Below are 24,512 nucleotides of genomic sequence, written 5' to 3'. Positions count from 1 at the left end.
CGTGATAGGACCTTTATTGTTTACAATCTACATAAATGACTTAGTTGACAACATCGGTAGCTCCGTGAGGCTATTTGCAGATGACACGGTTGTCTACAAGAAAGTAGCAACATCAGAAGACTCGTACGTACTCCAGGAAGACCTGCAGAGGATTAATGAATGGTGCGACAGCTGGCAGCTTTCCCTAAACGTAGATAAATGTAATATAATGCGCATACATAGGGGCAGAAATCCATTCCAGTACGATTATGCCATAGGTGGTAAATCATTGGAAGCGGTAACGACCGTAAAATACTTAGGAGTTACTATCCGGAGCGATCTGAAGTGGAATGATCACATAAAACAAATAGTGGGAAAAGCAGGCGCCAGGTTGAGATTCATAGGAAGAATTCTAAGAAAATGTGACTCATCGACGAAAGAAGTAGCTTACAAAACGCTTGTTCGTCCGATTCTTGAGTATTGCTCATCAGTATGGGACCCTTACCAGGTTGGATTAATAGAAGAGATAGACATGATCCAGCGAAAAGCAGCGCGATTCGTCATGGGGACATTTAGTCAGCGCGAGAGCGTTACGGAGATGCTGAACAAGCTCCAGTGGCGGACACTTCAAGAAAGGCGTTACGCAATACGGAGAGGTTTATTATCGAAATTACGAGAGAGCACATTCCGGGAAGAGATGGGCAACATATTACTACCGCCCACATATATCTCGCGTAATGATCACAACGAAAAGATCCGAGAAATTAGAGCAAATACGGAGACTTACAAGCAGTCGTTCTTCCCACGCACAATTCGTGAATGGAACAGGGAAGGGGGGATCAGATAGTGGTACAATAAGTACCCTCCGCCACACACCGTAAGGTGGCTCGCTGAGTATAGATGTAGATGTAGATGTAGATCATAATTTTCGTCAGAGGATGAGTTTGGGAACCCCTGTACTACACTAACTGAATAATAAATGTTCTTGAGCTAAGTACACAGTTTACGTTATCTTACGCCTCTTTTTGTGTATCCTGTTTCACGTAACTGCTGCCATTGCGTCAAGGTTTGACCTCGAACTAATTTCCGAGAATGGCGGATGCGGACATCCTGCTTGCAACGCGGGGATTTGTCTAGTGTAGCCTGGACATTGACCATGTCACAATGTTGCCACCCTGCTAGACCACGGGTTGCGTGTTTGGATGTGGAAGGAGAGGGCAGGGGTTTGGGAGTCATTGAGGCACCCTGTCGTTCGACAGAATTCTCTGATGAGGACGATGTCTTGGTCTCGGTTTTGTTGCCACGTCAATTCGGGATAATATCTCGAGCTTTCGACGATAGCCTTCATCGTCAGGATCAAATGAGGATGACGATGGAGGCTATCGTCGAGAGCTCGAGATTTTATTCCGAATTGACGCTGCAAGAAAACCGAGAATGTTTTACATACAGAATTCTCTGATACAGGCTTTTCTTGACACAAGAGGTGCAATTAAGGTCGATGGTCGTTACTATGAAACTTGCAGTGAATCATTTCCTAGCCTTAGAGGGCAGTATACAGAGGAGCTATAATCTGAATCTGATTATGCCGTGTTCCTCGATGTTAGTAAGGCATTTGACACCGTCCCGCATTACCGTTTAATGAAAAAAATACGAAAGAGTATCGGAGCAGACCTGCGATTGTATTAAAGACTTTCTTGCAGACAGAACTCAACACGTCGCTCTTGACGGAACTAAATCGACAGATGTAAAGGTAATAGCCATAGTACCACAAAGAAATGTGACAGGACCGTTACTGTTTACAATATACATAAGTGATCTAGTAGAAAGCGTTAGATGCTCTTTAAGACTATTCGCAGATGATGCAGTTGTTTATACGAAAGTAGGAACGTCAGAAGGAAGTAAGAATTTGCAGAACGACCTGCAGAGAAATGATGAATGCTGCAGACTCTGGCATTTGACCCTCACCGTAAATAAATCTAACATATTGCGCATACGTAGGAAAAGAACTGTACAGCTACACTATTGAAACTTCCTGGCAGATTACAACTATGTGCCGGACCGAGACTCGAACTCGGGACCTTTGCCTTGTGCGGGTAAGTGCACTTGCCCTCCAAAGGCAAAGGTCCCGAGTTCGAGTCTCGGTCCGGCACACAGTTTTAATCTGCCGGGAAGTTTCATATCGGCGCACACTCCGCTGTAGGGTGAAAATCTCATTCTGGAAACATCCCCCAGGCTGTGGCTAAGCCATGTCTCCGAAATATCCTTTCTTCCAGGAGTGCTAGTTCTGCAAGTTTCGCAGGAGAACTTCTGTGAAGTTTGGAAAGTAGGAGACCAAGTACTGGCAGAATTGAAATTATGAGGACGGGGTGTGTGTCGTTCTTGGGTAGCTGAGTTGGTAGAGCACTTGCCCGCGAAAGGCAATGGTCCCGAGTTCGAGTCTCGGTCCGGTACACAAATTTAAGCTGTCAGGAAGTTTCAGGACAATTATTGCTTACAATGTTTATAAATTATCTAGTAGAAAGCATCGGATCCTCTTTAATACTGTTCTCAGGTGATGTGGTCGTCTATAACAAAATCTACCTATTTCAACCCCATTTTGATAATTCCCTCGCGATTTGTCTTTTTTTGTCTTAGATTGTACACAGAATGTAGATGCGTTACACCTACACAGTTAGAAATGTTATCATGTGGTGTGCAAGCATTCAGTGCTGTTCCCGGAAATTTGACGTTTGTTGGCTGTCGCCTTCATTGAATTTATTTTCAATGAGCAGTGATCCATTTTTTGGGAGTTATTCCACGAGTCATAACTTTTATAATGAGAGAGAGAGAGAGAGAGAGAGAGAGAGAGAGAGAGAGACAGCGAGTGGGCTGTGAATATTATTCGCAGAGAACGTGTATGTGTGTGTGTGTGTGCGTGTGTGTGTGTGTGTGTGTGTGTGTGTGTGTGTGTGTGTGTGTGTGTGTGTTTTTTTTGTTTTAAGAGACGGACTCTCTACACTGTTGCTTTAACAGAGCCCTAGAAAAAGTGGAACACGTAGAAACATAGTGGAATCCGACTAGGAACAAAAAACAAAGCCATCAAAGTCAGTTACCGAATTTTTGCAGATGATACGGCCCTACTAGCCTAGATCTGGGAAGAAGGCAAAGAACATGTCCTCGAACTGCAAAAACATGCATAAAAAATTGTCCATACGCGAGTAGGATTCACACATTGAGCGTTGCGTGCAATTTTCCGGGCTAGTCTGAGGAACTCTTGCGGAGATTTTGATGATTATATATAGTAAATAAAAATATTTTATTATTTCTTCTCTATCTACATATATAAACTGAAATCTGCTTCTTGCTTCTTTTTCTATTTCCGGGCTAGACTAGTACAAAAATAGAAAAAGGACATTTCAGTTTAAATATGTAGATAGAGAAGAATTAATAAAATATTTTTTATTTACCTACTAAAAAATGGCTACTACTTAACATTTCATCTTTGCATACAGTAATCTCCGTCTATTATGCTTTTGATTGATGATGAATGCAGTGTATGTTGTAATGACTAAAAGGTATTTTTTATGTAATCACAGTTTAACGATTTTCAAGTTTTTTAAACTTACTTGCACTGTGAAACCTTGCTTCTTCCCAAATTTCATGATTCTAAGTCAACGGGAACTGCCACATAGGTTTTGATGAGTGAGTTTTCGAGCATCAAAATATGTGACATAAATTGACGGTATTGACTTAGAAGCGTAAGTGTTTTACACAGCAAAGGGACCGTAGACTTTAGTATGTGATATAAACTTCAATGTGATATGCGTTCCTGTTCCTGAGGAAAAAAGGTTTAACAGTCGGACAGACAGATTTTCGAAAAAACTAAGATAATAAAAAACATAAAACAACCACCGAGACATTTTAAAGTTGGAGAACAAAGAACAGAAATTGTCAAAGATTTAAAATATCTTGGAGAATGGATGAGACGGAATGAAACCCTTCACCGAACAACCAACAACCTCCGAAACACAGTGAGGCAAAGAAGAACGGCTTTTTATACACCTGTCCTCAGAATGAACTAACAGAAAAAAATTTTCTTTCTTTCCGCAGCAAAAAGACTTAACCTATTTGCCTTAAGGGGAAGGAGAAAGTGTTAAAAGAACTCCAAATCACAGAAAATTTGCTCTACAGATATAACTGCAAAAAAAACTAGTAATAACAACAGCGGTAATAAATAAATAGCGTGTAATTTAGCAGTATTTGTAAACTGTTAAAGAAAATGTCCCTGTCTGTCATAGTTGGCGCCTAGATGCATTAAATAATAATTTTAAGGAAAGGAACCTGTAGTTAACTACCCAGTGCAGTGCCTCTAACCGCGACTTAACGGAAGCGAGGAAGACGATCGGATGCGGCCAGGCTGTTTATAAATAAATGCATTGGTCGCCTTGAGGTGCTGAATGTGCAGCGTTTGCCAGATCTTCCTCCAACCGCCGTGGCGCATCACGCCGCCATAGGTTGCACGTACGATGTGTAGTCATGAAGTTTCATCACCACCTCTAAAAATTAAAGTTATGTAATTAATATGATTGTGAACCAGGGCTGTAGACATGTATTTGGAAACAAGCTGAAAGTTCAAATAATAACAATGGCGTGTGACGAGGGCCTCCCGTCGGGTAGACCGCTCGCCGGGTGCAAGTCTTTCGATTTGACGCCACTTTGGCGACTTGCGCGCACATGGGGATGAAATGATGATGATTAGGCCAACACAGCACCCAGTCCCTGAGCGGAGAAAATCTTCAACCCAGCCGTGAATCGAACCCGGGCCCTTAGGATTTACAGTCCGTCGCGCTGACCACTTTTTTTTATCTCATTTTGTTCGTCTTCGTTCGTTGGGAAGGGAGTGAGGCAGGGTTGTAGCCTCTCCCCAATGTTATTCAATCTGTATATTGAGCAAGCAGTGAAGGAAACAAAAGAAAAATATTGAGTGGGTATTAAAATCCATGGAGAAGAAATATAAACTTTGAGGTTCGCCGATGACATTGTAATTCTGTCAGAGACAGCAAAGGACTTGGAAGAGCAGTTGAACGGAATGGACAGTGTCTTGAAAGGAGGATATAAGATGAAAATCAACAAAAGCAAAACGAGGATAAAGGAATGTAGTCGAATTAAGTCGGGTGATGCAGAGGGAATTAGATTAGGAAACGAGACACTTAAAGTAGTAAAGGAGTTTTGCTATTTGGGGAGCAAAATAACTGATGATGGTCGAAGTAGAGAGGATATAAAATGTAGACTGGCAATGGCAAGGAAAGCGTTTGTGAAGAAGAGAAATTTGTTAACTTCGAGTATAGATTTAAATGTCAGGAAGTCGTTTCTGAAAGTATTTGTATGGAGTGTAGCCATGCATGGAAGTGAAACGTGGACGAGAAATAGTTTGGACCAAAAGAGAATAGAAGCTTTCGAAATGTGGTGCTACAGAAGAATGCTGAAGATTAGATGGGTAGATCACATAACTAATGAGAAGGTACTGAACAGAATTGGGGAGAAGAGAAATTTGTGTCACAACTTGACTAGAAGAAGGGATCGGTTGATAGGACATGTTCTGAGGCATCAAGGGATCGCCAATTTAGTACTGGAGGGCAGCGTGGATGGTAAAAATCGTAGAGGGAGACCAAGAGATGAATACACTACGCAGATTCAGAAGGATGTAGGTTGCTGTAGGTACTGGGAGATGAAGAAGCTTGCACAGGATAGAGTAGCATGGAGAGCTGCATCAAACCAGTCTCTGGACTAAAGACTACAACAACAACAAATAAAGTAAAAATTTAAAGAAGAGGGTTCCGCTTAGGGACCGTCCCTTTGACTCCTCGGTTACCGTTTTGTACTGTTTATGCTGCTCCAACCGCTGCCTGAAAACTCTGCTAACAAACACTGAGCAGCTAGAACATGGTGACCAATTGCCTGATAGCCGGTATGTCGACCTTCGGCGCAGATAACGGTGCCAACGCGTCGTGGCATAGAGGCAAAGAGGCCTTGGTAGGTGGCTGGAGGAGAGAGTTGCTCCACATCTGCACACACGAAACACGTCATTCCCGTGAATTCTTGGGCGCTGGGCGGTGAGCTCTGAAGCCACGTCCGATTACATCCCAGATATGTTCGATCGGATTCAGATCTGTCGATTTGGGAGGCCAGCACGTCGATTGTATCTGGCCACTGTGTTCCTCGAACCACTGTGTCACACTTTCGGCCTTGCGTCATGGCGCATTATCCTGTTGAAAAATCTCTCTGCCGTCGGGAAACATGATCGTTATGAAGAGGTGTACTTGGTCTGGCATTAATGTACGCTACTCCTTGACCGTCACGGGGCATGACACGAGCTCCACTGGACCATTAGATGTTTATGTGAACGTTCCGCAGACCATAATGAAGCCACCACCAGCTTGTCTCTGTCCCGTAGTACTGCTGTCAAGGAGCTGTTCCCCTGGAAGACAACCGATTCGCGTCCTCCCATTGGCTTGAAGATGAAGGTATCGGAATTCGTCAGACCGTGCAACGCTCTGCCACTGCGCCAACGTCCAGTGCCGATCATCACCTGCCAATTTCAGCCGTAGTTGCCCATGTCGTGGTGTTAACATTGGCACCGACTGCTACGGTCGGAGATTCGAATCCTAGCTCTGGCATAGATGTGTGTGATGTCCTTAGGTTAGTTAGGTTTAAGTAGTTCTAAGATCTAGGGGACTGATGTTACGTAAGTCCCATAGTGCTCAGAGCCATTTGAACCATCTGAACATTGGCACATGCATGGGTCGAAAGTTGCGGTGGTCCGTCGTTAGGAGAGATGGGAGCACAGTGCGTTGAGACACACTTTTGCTCTGTCCAGCATTAAAGTCTGATGTTAGTTCCGCCACAGTTCGCCACCTGTCCTGTCTTGCCCATCTGCCCAGCCTACGACGTCCAACACTGTGATAACAGCGGTGGCCACCCAACCCCACAACGTCTGGACGTGGTTTCACCTTGGTTACGCCGCATATTGAAGACAGCCGGCCGCTCTGGTCGATCGGTTCTAGGCGCTTCGGTTCGGAACCGCGCTGGTGCTATGGTCGCAGGTTCTATCCTGCATCGGGCATGGATGTGTGTGATGTCCGTAGGTTAGTTAGGTGTAAGTAGTTCTAAGTTCTAGGGGACTGACGACCTCAGATGTTAAGTCCCATAGTGCTGAGAGCCATTTGAACCATTTTTGAAGACACTCACCACAACACTCCTCGAACACTCGACAAGCGCGCAGTTTCCGAAATGCTGGTCCCGAACCTCCAGGCCATCACAATCTACCCTCATACTCAGATTGATAGTGCGCCTTCCCCATTCTACAGAGGTACAGCATTCCTCACCAGATGACGCTGCAGTCGCCTGGACGGGTTTATATCGATAGTAACTCGATAGTCATAATGTTCTGGCTGATCAGTGTAAATGGCTTCTACCTCTCCCGACAATCTACCCTCATACTCAGATTGATAGTGCACCTTCCCCATTCTACAGAGGTACAGCATTCCTCACCAGATGACGCTGCAGTCGCCTGGACGGGTTTATATCGATAGTAACTCGATAGTCATAATGTTCTGGCTGATCAGTGTAAATGGCTTCTACCTCTCCCGACAATCTACCCTCATACTCAGATAGATAGTGAACCTTCCCCATTGTACAGAGGTACAGCATTCCTCACCAGATGACGCTGCAGTCGCCTGGACGGGTTTATATCGATAGTAACTCGATAGTCATAATGTTCTGGCTGATCAGTGTAAATGGCTTCTACCTCTCCCGACAATCTACCCTCATACTCAGATTGATAGTGCACCTTCCCCATTCTACAGAGGTACAGCATTCCTCACAAGATGACGCTGCAGTCGCCTGGACGGGTTTATATCGATAGTAACTCGATAGTCATAATGTTCTGGCTGATCAGTGTAAATGGCTTCTACCTCTCCCGACAATCTACCCTCATACTCAGATTGATAGTGCACCTTCCCCATTCTACAGAGGTACAGCATTCCTCACCAGATGACGCTGCAGTCGCCTGGACGGGTTTATATCGATAGTAACTCGATAGTCATAATGTTCTGGCTGATCAGTGTAAATGGCTTCTACCTCTCCCGACAATCTACCCTCATACTCAGATAGATAGTGCACCTTCCCCATTCTACAGAGGTACAGCATTCCTCACCAGATGACGCTGCAGTCGCCTGGACGGGTTTATATCGATAGTAACTCGATAGTCATAATGTTCTGGCTGATCAGTGTAAATGGCTTCTACCTCTCCCGACAATCTACCCTCATACTCAGATTGATAGTGCACCTTCCCCATTCTACAGAGGTACAGCATTCCTCACCAGATGACGCTGCAGTCGCCTGGACGGGTTTATATCGATAGTAACTCGATAGTCATAATGTTCTGGCTGATCAGTGTAAATGGCTTCTACCTCACCCGACAATCTAGCCTCATACTCAGATTGATAGTGCACCTTCCCCATTCTACAGAGGTACAGCATTCCTCACCAGATGACGCTGCAGTCGCCTGGACGGGTTTATATCGATAGTAACTCGATAGTCATAATGTTCTGGCTGATCAGTGTAAATGGCTTCTACCTCTCCCGACAATCTACCCTCATACTCAGATTGATAGTGCACCTTCCCCATTCTACAGAGGTACAGCATTCCTCACCAGATGACGCTGCAGTCGCCTGGACGGGTTTATATCGATAGTAACTCGATAGTCATAATGTTCTGGCTGATCAGTGTAAATGGCTTCTACCTCTCCCGACAATCTAGCCTCATACTCAGATTGATAGTGCACCTTCCCCATTCTACAGAGGTACAGCATTCCTCACCAGATGACGCTGCAGTCGCCTGGACGGGTTTATATCGATAGTAACTCGATAGTCATAATGTTCTGGCTGATCAGTGTAAATGGCTTCTACCTCTCCCGACAATCTACCCTCATACTCAGATTGATAGTGCACCTTCCCCATTCTACAGAGGTACAGCATTCCTCACCAGATGACGCTGCAGTCGCCTGGACGGGTTTATATCGATAGTAACTCGATAGTCATAATGTTCTGGCTGATCAGTGTAAATGGCTTCTACCTCTCCCGACAATCTACCCTCATACTCAGATTGATAGTGCACCTTCCCCATTCTACAGAGGTACAGCATTCCTCACCAGATGACGCTGCAGTCGCCTGGACGGGTTTATATCGATAGTAACTCGATAGTCATAATGTTCTGGCTGATCAGTGTAAATGGCTTCTACCTCTCCCGACAATCTACCCTCATACTCAGATTGATAGTGCACCTTCCCCATTCTACAGAGGTACAGCATTCCTCACCAGATGACGCTGCAGTCGCCTGGACGGGTTTATATCGATAGTAACTCGATAGTCATAATGTTCTGGCTGATCAGTGTAAATGGCTTCTGCCGGCCGCGGTGGTCTCGCGGTTCTAGGCGCGCAGTCCGGAACCGTGCGACTGCTACGGTCGCAGGTTCGAATCCTGCCTCGGGCATGGATGTGTGTGATGTCCTTAGGTTAGTTAGGTTTAAGTAGTTCTAAGTTCTAGGGGACTGATAACCACAGCAGTTGAGTCCCATAGTGCTCAGAGCCATTTGAACCATTTGTAAATGGCTTCTACCTCTCCCGACAATCTACCCTCATACTCAGATAGATAGTGCACCTTCCCCATTCTACAGAGGTACAGCATTCCTCACCAGATGACGCTGCAGTCGCCTGGACGGGTTTATATCGATAGTAACTCGATAGTCATAATGTTCTGGCTGATCAGTGTAAATGGCTTCTACCTCTCCCGACATGCGCCACAAATGTTATATTTCCTAAACCTTTGACCAACTGTAGCTCACACTTCTGTCACATTTATTTCCGGCCAAGTGCTGCTTATAGAATAAGTTTGGATGCAATAAGGGTTGACGAATAGGCGCAATCGCCTTGTGGGTCGAGCGATACTGCACAAGCATGCGGTTAGCCACCTCGGCCATGCTGGTGTAACGTATTTATTTCAAAAAGGAATTAAATATACGTTTCCGAGCACTAGTTTCCTATCTCAAACCGCTGCGTTTAGCGTCCTGACCAGCTCTGTTACAAACTCGGAAGCCCTTTGTTGACTGCCTGTACCATCCTCGTAAGGACACTGAGGACAGTGTGTGTGTGTGTGTGTGTGTGTGTGTGTGTGTGTGTGTGTGTGTGTGTGTTTGGTGTGCGCAGCTGTGTGACCCGTCCGAATTCCGCGAATGAAAGCTGATACGCAGCTAATCAAGTTGCTAGCGGGGGATCGCGACCCGAGAACTGTACACAGTTGGCGCGCAGGCCTGTTCTGTTAGCGTCTATCCTGCTTCAACAAAGACGTGTTATTTACATAATCCCTAAACAGGGAATTCGTGCTGCACCTATCTCCTTTCCCAGAATATGCGGTCTTTGTTTTAAGTGTACTGTCGTTTCGCAGATAGGCTGCTAGCTACGAAACTGCAACAGCATGAAGGAGGCATTTAGAGGTCGTGAAACTGGTATAAAATGTGCACTGATATTGAAATAATTGCTGGCCTGTGTGGCCGAGCGGTTCTGGACGCTTCAGTCTGCAACCCCGCGACCGCTACGGTCGCAGGTTTGAATCCTGGCACGGGCATGGATGTATGTGATGTCCATAGGTTAGTTAGGTTTAAGTAGTTCTAAGTCCAGGGTACTGATGACCTCAGATGTTAAGTCCCATAGTGCTTAGAGGCATTTGAACCTTTTTTTAAAATATAATTAGCATTTCAGCGAAACCACACGAGGTAAGTATGAGAAATGGCATCTATATTCTGCGTACAAGGAAAGATGTCGGAACAAGTTTCTGATTCAGAAATTGAATGTAAGAAACTCTTGATACAGTATGTGATCAGAAGTACCCGGATACCCCCAATAACATAAGTTTTTCATATTAGGAGCATTGTGCTGCCACCTACTGCCAGGTACTCCGTATCAGCGACCTCAGTAGTCATTAGACATCGTGAGAGAGCAGAATGGGGCACTACGCAGAACTCACAGACTTCGAACATGGTCAGGTGATTGGATGCCACTTGTGCCATACGTCTGTACGCGAGATTTACACACACCTAAACATCTCTAGTTGCACTGTTCCGATGTGTTAGTGAAGTTGAAACGTGAAGGGACACGTACAGCACAAACGCGTACAGGCTGACCTCGTCTGTTGACCGACAGAGACCGCCGACAGTTGAAGAGGGCCGTAATGTGTAAGAGGCAGACATCTATCCAGACCATCACACGAATTCCAGAATGCATCAGGATCCACTGCAAGTACTATGGCAGTTAGGCGGGAGGTGAGGAAACTTGGATTTCATAGTCGAGCGGCTGCTCATAAACCACACATCACACCGGTAAACGCCAAACGACGCGTCGCTTGGTGTAAGGAGCGTAAACATTGGACGATTGAACAGTGGAAAAAAGCTGTGTGGAGTAACAAATCACGGTATACAATGTGGCGATCCGATTCCAGGGTGTGGGTATGGCGAATGCCCTGTGAACGTCATCTGCCAACGTGTGTAATGTTGTTGTTGTTGTGGTCTTCAGTCCTGAGACTGGTTTGATGCAGCTCTCCATGCTACTCTATCCTGTGCAAGCTTCTTCATCTCCCAGTACCTACTGCAACCTACATCCTTCTGAATCTGCTTAGTGTATTCATTATTCATCTCTTGGTCTCCCCCTACGATTTTTACCCTCCACGCTGCCCTCCAATACTAAATTGGTGATCCCTTGATGCCTCAGAACATGTCCTACCAACCGATCCCTTCTTCTAGTCAAGTTGTGCCACAAACTTCTCTTCTCCCCAATCCTATTCAATACCTCCTCATTAGTTACGTGATCTACCCACCTTATCTTCAGCATTCTTCTGTAGCACCACATTTCGAAAGCTTCTATTCTCTTCTTGTCCAAACTATTTACCGTCCATGTTTCACTTCCATACATGGCTACACTCCATACAAATACTTTCAGAAATGACTTCCTGACATTTAAATCTATACTCGATGTTAACAAATTTCTCTTCTTCAGAAACGCTTTCCTTGCCATTGCCAGTCTACATTTTATATCCTCTCTACTTCGACCATCATCAGTTATTTTGCTCCCCAAACAGCAAAACTCCTTTACTACTTTAAGTGTCTCATTTCCTAATCTAATACCCTCAACATCACCCGACTTAATTCTTCGACTACATTCCATTATCCTCGTTTTGCTTTTGTTGATGTTCATCTTATATCCTCCCTTCAAGACACCATCCATTCCGTTCAACTGCTCTTCCAAGTCCTTTGCTGTCTCTGACAGAATTACAATGTCATCGGCGAACCTCAAAGTTTTTATTTCTTCTCCATGGATTTTAATACCTACTCCGAATTTTTCTTTTGTTTCCTTTACTGCCTGCTCAATATACAGATTCAATAACATCGGGGATAGGCTACAACCCTGTCTCACTCCCTTCCCAACCACTGCTTCCCTTTCATGCCCCTCGACTCTTATAACTGCCATTTGGTTTCTGTACAAATTGTAAATAGCCTTTCGCTCCCTGTATTTTACCCCTGCCAACAGAAAAACCGGCCGGCTATCTCAATAGCGTGAAGCAAGTTCTCGGAGCAGTTATTTTACTCTACAACAGATGTTAGAGTTCCTGTCCAGCACATAATTTTAATCTGTCGGGAACTTTTCATGTTACAAAACGTTGCGCAGGCGACTGGCTGTCGAACTGATGTTGCGGTCATTGAGAGCGTGTAGAGTCTACTCATGTACTGCACTGGCATGGAACATAGTGGGTAAGTAAGACAGTTATACACTACACCTAGGTGATCCTGCCAAACGCATCCTGTGCCGTAGATAACCTGGCACGCCGAAGCAGACTTTGACTATTTTGAACTCGGTCGGCGTCTGCGCACTCGTTTGCCAGACAGGCAGCATGGAAGCTCATTGCGGGATCCGCCTTACGTCATCTCCAGTCAGGGCCGTGAGCAACGCGACCCGGTCCCTCCGTTCGCAGCCGCAGGGCATTTGCACATCGCTTCTGTTTCCTGCTCTCGTACTGCGTTAGTGAATGAAGCGCTCGTGTCGAAACTCCGGCGCCGGTGTTCCTTTTCCGCTGCTGCTTTCGAAACAAATTCTGTGCTTCCCGTCTGGTCGATGAAACGAGGTTGAGACACTGGACTCGCCTCCAAAGGTCTAGCTGTCCAGATTTACTTTTTCTAAACCACTTCAGGCGACTGTCTAAGACAAGCTCAACGGCCGACCCCATGCCCGTCATTGGTCAATCCCAGCAAATGCTCCGTCTACCGATATATTCACTGATGAGCCAAAACATTCTGACCACTCCCCCAGAGCGAGGCTCAATGACCCCTAGTGAGGAAGAAATTCAAGCAGAGCAGAGATGCATGGGGAATCATTCTGGCGACGGTTCGGGCCGCAAATGGGGAAATACACCGGCATAAGCGATTGTTATGGCCCGGTCCCTCTGAACGGACATCTCTTAAACGTCGGATCTGATCGGCTGTTGGGGTGTTTGTGTTGTGAGCGTTTATGGAAAGTGACTACAAGGCGGAAACGGAGGGTAGGCGGCAAGGTGTTGTACGTCCACCTCTACATCTACATAAGCCACCGTATAGTGCTTGGCGGAGGGTACCTTGTACCACTACTAGCCATTTCCTGGGCTGTTCTACTCATAGAAAACGGCTGTTGACATGCTTCCATAGGAGCCCTAATTTCTGCTGTCTTATCTTCGCAGACCTTACGCGAAATGTACGATGTCGGCAGCTGAATCGTTCTGCAGTCAGCATCAGAGGCTGGATCCCTAAATTTTCTCAATACTGTTCCCTCCAGTCATAGGCATTTGAGTTCCTCAAGCATCTCCGTGATACTGGCCTGTTGTTCGAACCTGCCGGTAAGAAATCTAGCAGCCCGCCATTGAATTTCTTCGATGTCCTTCAATTCGACCTCGAGCGGATCCCGAACACTCGAGTAGTACTTAAGAATTGGTCGCACTAGCGTCCCGTATGCGGTCTCCTTTACAGTTGAGCCACACCTATCCAAAATTCTCCCAATAAGCCAAAGTTCAAAATGGTTCAAATGGCTCTGAGCACTATGGGACTTAACGTCTGAGGCCATCAGTCCCCTAGAACTTAGAACAACTTAAACCTAACTAACCTAAGGACATCACACACATCCATCCCGAGGCAGGATTCGAACCTGCCATCGTGGCGGTCGCGCGGTTCCAGACTGAAGCGCCTAGAACCGCTCGGCCACAGCGGCCGACTAAACCGTAGTCGACCATTCGCCTCCCCTACGACAATCCTCATACGCTCGTTCCATTTCATAACAATACCGAGCGAGGTGACGCAGTGGTTAGCACACTGGACTCGCATTCGGGAGGACGACGGTTCAATCCCGCGTCCGGCCATCCTGATTTAGGTTTTCCGTGATTTCCCTACATCGCTCCAGGCAAATACTGGGATGGTTCCTTTGAAAGGGCACGGCCGACTTCCTTCCCTAACCCGATGAGACCGATGACCTCGCTGTTTGGTCTCTTCCCCCAAAACAATCCAATCCAATCCATTTCATAACAGCGTTACGCCCAGACATTTTACCGACGTAACTGTGTCAGCCAGCACAATACTAATGCTGTATTCTTTCTTTCTTCTACTCATCCGCATTAACTTTAATTTTTCTACAATTAGAGCCAACTGTCATTCACCAACTTCAAATTTTGTTTAAGTCATCTTGTATCCTCCCTCAGTCAACTTTGACACCTTAACCGTACACCACAGCATCATCAGCATCATTGTAAAACCAAATTGGCGTTCCATCCGGACCTCGCGATTTCATTGTTTTCAGCTCTTTCACATAATGAATGTTAGTATGTCATCCATGCAGGAATCGTCCGCAGCTCGAGGTCTAGTTGTTAGCGTTGCTGCCTCTGGGTCCCGGGGTCCCGGGTTCGATTCCCGGCCGCGTTGGGCATTTTCTCTGCCCGGGGACTGGGTGTTTGTGTTGTCCTCATCATTCGTGACAGTGGCTACATTGGACTGTGTATGCAAATTCGACTGTGTAAAAATTGGGGCTTTGTACGGGAGGTGATGACCGCGCAGTTGCGCGCCCCACGAACCAAACATCATCATACAGGACACTGTGCGATGGGTTAAAGGACGGTAGTTTTGTACGAGTCTCCTGCGTGAAGTATTTCACGTCACAGAACCCCGCTCTGGAAACCAGTGTAGACGGCGATGTGTCAGACCAGAGAACAATGCAGGTGCGGATAGAAGTGCTTCGGCACGCAGCGATCAGCGCACTTTGTTAAATACGGCACTCCGCAGCAGATGTACGCTATGTGTTTCCATGTTGACCCAGCACCATCGTCTATTGCTTTTTCAGTGGCACGGGAGCATAGATATTGAACAGTGGGTCAGCGGAAATATGTCGCATGGTCGAATGACCGACATTTTGTGTTACAGCCGGTCATGTACGTGTGTAGATACGCAATCATCCAGACGAACAAGAGCTCAAAACATACAACGCGCCATGGACATAGGCCCGTGGGGGCAATATTATGCCTTGGAGGACATTCGCTTGTACTTTCATGCGACCTGTAGTAGTAATCGCAGGTACCTTAACAGCCTTGGCGCACACGAACATTATTACGGACTAGCTGTATCCCGTCATGCTTGATGTCTCCTCGATGGTATGGCATCTTCCAATAGGATAACTACCCCTGTCGCAAAGCCACCGAACTTACCTGATATGAACGTGTTGTAATATACCTGGGATGCTATCGCACACGAGCTCTCCGCACTAAAACCAGTGCGTTACAAATCACCACCACACTACTAACAAGGGAACCTCCCCATCGCACCCCCCTCAGATTTAGTTATAAGTTGGCATAGTGGATAGGCCTTGAGAAACTGAACACAGATCAATCGAGAAAACAGGAAGAAGTTGTGTGGAACTATGAAAAAAGTAAGCAAAATATACAAACTGAGGTAGTCAATGCGGAAGATAGGCAACATAAAAAAAACTGAACACAGATCAATCGAGAAAATAGGAAGAAGTTATGTGGAAACTGAGTAGTCCATGCGCAAGATATGTAACATCAAGAAGAGTGTGACCCCAGGAACGCCGTGGTCCCGTGGTTAGCGTGAGCAGCTGCGGAATGAGAGGTCCTTGGTTCAAGTCTTGCCTCGAGTGAAAAGTTTACTTTTTTATTTTCGCAAAGTTATGATCTGTTTTTTCGTTCATTGACGTCTCTGTACACTGTAATAAATTTAGTGTCTGTGTTTTGCGACCGCACCGCAAAACCGTGCGATTAGTAGACGAAAGGACGTGCCTCTCCAATGGGAACCGAAAACATTTGATCGCAAGGTCATAGGTCAACCGATTCCTCCACAGGAAAACACATCTGATATATTCTATACGACACTGGTGACGGCATGTGCGTCACATGACAGGAATATGTTGTCGACCCACCTAACTTGTACACTTGGCGAATGGGTAAAAAGATTCTTCTACCTTGCCCGATTTAGGTTTTCTTGTGGATGTGATAATCACTCCAAAAAAAGTGATGAAAACATAAGAGTTTGTCACATAAACTGAAAATAAAAAATTAAAGTTTTCACTCGATGGAAGATTTGAACCAAGGACCTTTCGTTCCGCGGCTGCTCACGTTACCACGAGACCACGGCGTTCCTGATCTCACATTATCCTTGATGTTGCCTATCTTGCCATTGACTACTCAGTTTGTATATTTTGCTTATTTTTTTCATAGTTCCACACAACTTCTTCCTGTTTTCTCGATTGATCTGTGTTCAGTTATTCAAGGCCTATCCACTGTGCCAACTTATAATTAAATCTGAGGGGGGTGCGATAGGTAGGTTCCCTTGTAAGGAGCTGCTCATAACGATTTGACTAGTCACTGCATAAGCTCTGGAAACAGATTAGCGATTTTCTTTCCTATTCCAACCGCGTATTGGCTTGAGGGGGAAAATGATCAAATGTGTGTTAATTCGTAAGGGACGAAACTGCTGAGGTCATCCGTCCCTAGACTTACACACTTCTTAAACTAAGAACACCACACACACACATGCCCGAGGGAGGACTCGAACCTCCGACGCAATAGGCCGCGCGATCCCTGACATGGCGCCTCAAACCGCGCGGTCGCTCCGCGCGGCTGCTTGAGGGGGAGACTGGCTGTCTCTTTAGGTCTGCTCGCACACTAATGTCTCATCCGATCCTCATGATTCCTATGCGCTACAGTTTATGCGACGATGCCAGCAGAACCGTCACACAAACTTCCTAGAATACCGGTTATCTAAGTTTATTCATGCCGGCCGGTGTGGCCGACCAGTTCTAAGCGCTTCAGTCTGGAACCGCGCGACCGCTACGGTCGCAGGTTCGAATCCTGCCTCGGGCATGGATGTGTGTGATGTCCTTAGGGTAGTTAGGTTTAAGTAATTCTAAGTTCTAGGTGGCTGATGACCTCAGATATTAAGTCCCATAGTGCTCAGAGCAATTTGAACCATTTTTAAGTTTATCCAAAAGGATTTCGTGAGGCTAACATCGCCTATCTTCCAACGAGTACCGTTGCCAATTCGAATGGAATCTTCTTGGATACAGAGCCGTGTCATTTTGAAGCACTGAAACCCTTACAGTGTGTTCGTAAAGTTTCTCCGCAGTGCCGTACGATTCTTAGCCGCGCGTGCCGTATGCCGCATTGAATATACCGAAATAAAACTCAGTGAAATACAAGTCATTAATTTATTGAATATTCATTTTTACTTACAAATTTTAACATGAAATGTTGAAAGCGTCCCCCTGTTGTTGAATACACAATTCAATTCGTCTAATCATGTTTCCAACACAAGCTGTAACATTGCTTCTGTAAGAGAAGCAGTGAAAGTTGATATTGCAGTTTTCACTTCATCGATGGATTTTGGACGGTTTTTATAGACAGTTGCTTTCGCTGCACGCCAGTAGAAAAAGTGAGGGGGTGTTATGCAAGGCGATCGTGGAGGCCAAAGCCCCTGTGAAATTATGCGACCACCAAAAACATCAGCAAGCAGTGACATTGAAACGCGAGATGTATGCGCGGTTGCAACATCTTGTTGAAAATAACCGTTCAGTATTTCACTTAACACAAGTTTTCCTATGGATGGGTACAGAATATCACTACAGTATCGTTGTGCGTTTATTGTCTCGTTGAAAAATTTGGGACCCACAATCCGACGTCTAGAAATTGCAATCCAAACTCCTATTTTCACAGAATGAAGTGGTTCCTCATGAATACACAATGGATTTGCAGTACATCACATATGAGAATTTTGCTAGTTCATATACCCGGATAAATGAAACCACGCCTCATCTGTGAAAAACGGTTCATTAACAATATCCCTTTCATTTTGTTGAGCGAAATTTTTTAACCATTGACAATAAAGCAATCCCTTGCCATGATCAGTAATTTTCAGTTCTTGCACGACTGTCGCTTTGTATGGGAAAAGTTCTAATTTTTTCCTTACTGCTGTGTGGGCCGTTCCGACGCTAACCTCGATTTCTTACTGACTTGTTCGGACTCATGGACATTTTATCGGAAATATCGAGTAGTTTATCCTTAAACAAAACGCTAGGACGACCACTTCTCGGTGCATCTGTCACTGCACCTGTACTTCGAAATTTGTTAATCAAATCTCCCACAGTATCGCGATGTGCGTGTGTTGTCTCCGGGAAAACTGAATTAAATGTTTGACGAACAGAAACAGTGTATTTACCTCCAGCTTTGAACACTTGTTCGACTAAAAACACACACGTTCTTCAATGGTTAGCACTTTAACAATGACAAAAACGAAACAAACGAATAAGGGAACTACACTTAAACGTTGACGTTAACACGTAATGACACACACCAACGATACAACTTACGCTGGCTGAGATAAACGAAACAGTGGAATGCTGGGAGAGTCCACCTGAAGGGAAGTAACCCAGGCGGGCGAACGATCATACGGCATACGCGTCTATTAATCATACGGCACTGCGGTGAGACTTTTTGAACACCCCGTATAAAGCCGAAATTTTGACCGTTAATTTTGACCGTCTTTGCAGCGGTTCTCTTCTGGGCGACGAAACTGCTGAGAACAGTGTGAAAGCGTTAGCTCCTATGTTACCGTTTCACTTCTCCGAGCATCTCTGTTACAATGACGTGCATCTCTAAATGCGGAAAAATGTAAGCTAATCCCGATGAGTAGGATGAACAAGCGCGTAATTTCCGGATACACCGTTAGTAGTGTCCTGCATGACAGGTCTTCCAACTATCTGGCCGTAGCGTTGCAAACCGATATGAAACTGAACGAGCGTGTGACGATTATCATGGGGCAGGCGATTGGACGACTTCGGTTTATTAGGAGAATTCTGGAGAGTCGTGGTTCACCCTAAAGGAGACGGCTTGTAGCACCCTAGTGTGACCTATTCTCAAGTACTGCTCGAGTGTTCGGGATCCGTACCAGGACGGGTTAAAGTAAGGCATCGAAGCAATTGAGAGACGGACTGCTAGTTTTGTTACCGGTAGATTAGAGCAACATGCAAGTATTACAGAGATGCTTCGTGAGCTCAGATCGGAATCCCTGGAGGGAAGACGATCTTCTTTTCGAGGAAAAATTAGAGAACGGCTTTTGAAGCTGATTGCGGGACGATTCCGCTGCCGCCAACATTCATTTCGCGCAAGGACTACACGGATAAAATACGAGAAATTGGGGCTCATTCGGACACATATGTTTCGATTTATCTGCAAGTGGAACAAGAAAAGAAACTACTAGTAGTGGTACAGAGTACCCTACGCCACGCAACATACAGTGGCTTCTGATGCATGTAGATGCAGGTGTAGATGTAACTATGGCAGAAGTAATTCGCAGATAAAACGTATATTAGTAACACGAAGAAAAGCTTCCATGAAAAGGGGAAATGCGACACTAATTAAGCATTATGATATATTTTCTGAAAGTGTTTGTGTGGAGCATAATATTATACGCAGGTGATCGTGGTCGATAAATAGTACGGACAGCGCGAGGACAGGTTTTGTAATGTGGTTGGCCGAATAACTAATGACGTACTGAACTGAACTGGCGAGAAGAAATTAAAAGAACAAAATGGTTCAAATGGCTCTGAGTACTATGGGACTCAACTGCTGAGGTCATTAGTCCCCTAGAACTTAGAACTAGTTAAACCTAACTAACCTAAGGACATCACAAACATCCATGCCCGAGGCAGGATTCGAACCTGCGACCGTAGCGGTCTTGCGGTTCCAGACTGCAGCGCCTTTAACCGCACGGCCACTTCGGCCGGCTTAAAAGAACACATAGGGTGATGGGGCACATGGTGACGCGTGAAGGAATAGTTAATTCGGCACTGGATCGACGTGTAGTAGGTGAAAATTGTAGCAGGTTCATGTTGATGCGGGTTACACGGAGATGCAAAGACAAAGAGACCTGAAGAGTTTAGGTTGTGTGGAAAGCTGCGTCAAAGCAATACTTGGACTCCGAACAACAACAACAACAACAACAGCTACAGCAAGAATGTATTTAATGATCTACGCCCCTACTGAACTGACTAATTTGTGTAAGAAAATTAAGTGACGCTAGTATGGGGCCCTGAGGAACACCAAACCTCTCAGTTCGGCACACAGTTTTAAAGAGTCACATATTATTAGAATGAAATTTTCACTCTACAGCGGAGTGTGCGCTGATATGAAACTTCCTGGCAGATTAAAACTGTGTGCCGGACAGACAATTGAACTCGGGATCTTTGCCTTTCGCGGGCAAGTGCTCTACCAACTGAGCTACCCAAGCACGACTCACGCCCCGTCCTCACACTTCAACCAATGCCTCGTCTCCTACCTTCCAAACATTACAGAAGCTCTCCTGCGAAATTCCCCGCAAAAGGCAAAGGTCCCGAGTTCGAGTCTCGGTCCGGCACACAGTTTTAATCTAACAGTCACATATTGTCAGCACAACCTTTAATTCGCAAAGAGCAAAATAGCTGCATTTCGTGCGCATGTGAGTAAATACTTTTGCCGCCACACATTTTAATTGTAACTTAATTACCATTGACTGCTGCATTTGGTGTAATTTTGTTTGTACAAGGCAAAAAAGCGGCCCTAGTATGGAACCCTGAGGAACACACAATATCACGGGACGACATGGAGTTCTAAATTAACGCATATCTTCAGCACAGCGCACAATCGGAAAAGCGTGAAAGAAAAGCCATTTCCACCGCGAACATTTGTTAAGGCTTGCTGCTCCCAAAGCAAACGCCGCGATTTGCGAGCACTTACGGCAGGGTCGTGGAAGCGCCGCGCGTCGGCCGTCGCTCTCGCGCGACTTCCCGGTTGATAGTGCGGCTCCGTCGGCAGCTGCGGCGTGGTTAGGATCTCGCGTCCCGCAACTGCGCATGCGCCGGCTTCGGCTTCCATCAAGCTGACAGCCGGCACACCACGTGTGGCTTTTATCACGCGTAATCCTAAACTATCGTGTCTGAAGCGAGGGGGCGGGAACATCACCCCGAGCTCACATCGGTGTAACAGTCTGGCTAACAGTGCGAAAACACAACAAATTTAGGGAACATTTTTTACATTTTTTTTTTCGTTTGTCACTCTTCTCAGCCATCTACAATGCTATAAGAAGAAACAGTCAAAGTACAATTATAAATACACTACTCACAATTAAAATTGCTACACCAAGAAGATGACGTGCTACAGACGCGACATTTAACCGTCAGGATGAAGATGCTGTGATATGAAAATGATTAGCTTTTCAGAGCATTCACACAATGTTGGCGCCAGTGGCGACACCTACAAATTGCTGACATGAGGAAAGTTTCCAACCGATTTCTCATACACAAACAGCAGTTGACTGGCATTGCCTGGTGAAACGTTGTTGCGATGCCTCGTGTAAGGAGGAGAAATGCGTCCCATTACGTTTCAGACTTTGATAAAGGTCGGACTGTGGCCTATCGCGATTCCGGTTAATCGTATCGCGACATTGCTGCTCGCGTTGGTCGAGATCCAATTACTGTTAGCAGAATATGGAATCGGTGGATTCAGGAGGGTGATACGGAACGCCGTGCTGGGTCCCAATGGCATCGTATCACTAGCAGTCGAGATGACAGGCATCTTATCCGCATGGCTGTTACGGATCGTGCAGCCACGTCTCGATCCCCGAGTCAACAGATGGGGACGCTTGCAAGACAACAACCACCTGCACGAACAGTCGACGACGCTTGCAGGAGCATGGACCATCAGCTCGGAGATCACTGGAGCGGTTACCCTTGACGCTGCATCAAAGACAGGAGCACCAGCGATGGTGTACTCGACTACGAACCTGGCTGCGCGAATGGCAAAACGACATTTTTTCGGATCAATCCAGGTCCTGTTTACAGCATCATGATGGTCGCGTCCGTGTTTGGCGACATCGCGGAGAACGCACATTGGAAGCGTGTATTCGTCATCGCCATACTGGCTTATGACCCTGCGTGATGGTATGGGGTGCAATTGGTTACATGTCTCGGTCATCTCTTGTTCGCATTGACGGCACTTTGAACAGTGGAAGTTACATTTCAGATGTGTTACGACCCGTGGCTCTACCCTTCATTCGATCCCTGCGAAACCCTACATTTCAGCAGGATAATGCACGACCGCATGTTGCAGGTCCTGTACGGGCCTTTCTGGATGCAGAAAATGTTCGACTGCTGCCCTGGCCCGTACATTCTCAATATCTCTCACCAACTGAAAACGTTTGGTCAATGGTGGCCGAGCAACTGGCTCGTCACAATACGCCAGTCACTACTCTTGATGAACTGTGGTATCGTGTTGAAGCTGCATGGGCAACTGTACCCCGTACACGCCATCCAAGCTCTGTTTGACTCAATGCCCAGGCGTATCGGGGCCGTTATTACGGCCAGAGCTGGTTGTTCTGAGTACTGATTTCTCAGGATCTATCCACCCAAATTGCGTGAAAATGTAATCACATGTCAGTTCTAGTATAGTATACCTGTCCAATGAATACCCGTTTATCATCTGCATTTCTTCTTGGTGTAGCAATTTTAATGGCCAGTAGTGTACTAATGTATATGTGCTATGAATATGAACGTCCTATCACTAGTCGTTCAATGTTTTCCGTTTGTTCTGAACATGAGTGTAGTTGACTGTGGGAGAACAGAGCTACGAAGAGACTGCTGGAGGTAGTATCGGTGGGACAGGAATGAAGAGGAGGAGACACCGGAAGTGGGCGAGAGCCAGCGATAATGAGAGACAGTCTATGGCATTGACAACGAGGAAAAGAGACATAGCGACAGTGAGAAGAGAGCAGCAGTGGAAAGAAATGAATGAGACCGAAGAAGTAATAGGTTGCACGAGGGAGACAGTAACAGTGATAGGATACAGCAGTAGGAGGACAGAACGAAGGAGAAAAAAATGGTTCAAATGGCTCTGAGCACTATGGGACTCAACTTCTGAGGTCATTAGTCCCCTAGGACTTAGAACTAGTTAAACCTAACTAACCTAAGGACATCACAAACATCCATGCCCGAGGCAGGATTCGAACCTGCGACCGTAGCGGTCTTGCGGTTCCAGACTGCAGCACCTTTAACCGCACGGCCACTTCGGCCGGCAGAACGAAGGAGAGTGTAGTAGTAGTAGTAGTAGTAGTAGTAGTACAGAACGAAGGTGATATTAGGGCTTGATAACTTTGCAGTCTAGTCCCTTTCATCTACAAATCAACCAAACAATCAACGAAAGATTCCGTGGTTGTGAGATACAAAACGATGATAGACACGTTGACCAGAAGAATGGGGGAAATCGTTCGCGGAATTCAGGCCTAATTTCTGACGAGACGCTAAAATTATTTTTGGAGAAAGAAGTGGAGGAAGTATTTTACATGGCGGAAGCAGATGTTACAAGCGAGTAGTGCCCACAATATCTTGCTGAAAGTTTCCTCGTCGGGCGCTAAGCGAAGAGGAAGTTGTCATAAAGCAGGAATTAATGCCTTCTTTTCCCCGCGGACTGCCAAGCGCGGTTTCCGCCACAAGTCTTTCAAGTCAGCTGTGGCCACGAAGTGCGTTCAGGCCGTAGAAGCTGCTGTGTTGCAAGCAGAGCTCTGAATACGACGCTCATAGTAGCGTCGAAACCTGGTCAATTTTGACTTAATATTTGTGACCGAGGGCTTATTTGTTCTAATATAATTGGCAATTGAGTCTAAATAACGAAACGGGTGAGGTGATCAACATGAGTGCTAAGAGGAATTCTTTAAACATCGGTTACACGATAAATCAGTCAGATCTAAGGGCCGTAAATTCAACTAAATACCTAGGAATTTTAATTCCAATACCAAAGAAAGCAGGTGTTGACAGATGTGAAAATTACCGAACTATCAGTTTAATAAGTCACAGCTGCAAAATACTAACGCGAATTCTTTACAGACGAATGGAAAAACT

General features: G+C 45.8%; 1 protein-coding gene across 1 annotated transcript in view; it reads right to left on the bottom strand.

Annotated features, from left to right (window-relative positions):
- LOC126209849 (uncharacterized) overlaps nucleotides 1–21,579 on the bottom strand; it is a 50,879-nt gene extending 29,300 nt beyond the window's left edge. The window contains exon 1 of the mRNA XM_049938977.1: nucleotides 21,358–21,579. Within this exon, the coding sequence (XP_049794934.1) occupies nucleotides 21,358–21,579 (222 nt within the window). The remainder of the gene's footprint in view (nucleotides 1–21,357) is intronic.
- Nucleotides 21,580–24,512: the final 2,933 nt, after the last annotated feature.

This window comes from Schistocerca nitens, chromosome 10, assembly GCF_023898315.1.
Source record: "Schistocerca nitens isolate TAMUIC-IGC-003100 chromosome 10, iqSchNite1.1, whole genome shotgun sequence".
NCBI classification, from domain to species: Eukaryota; Metazoa; Arthropoda; class Insecta; order Orthoptera; family Acrididae; genus Schistocerca; species Schistocerca nitens.
The sequence above is the reverse complement of the archived record's forward strand: the minus strand, read 5'-3'. Positions and strand labels throughout refer to the sequence as shown.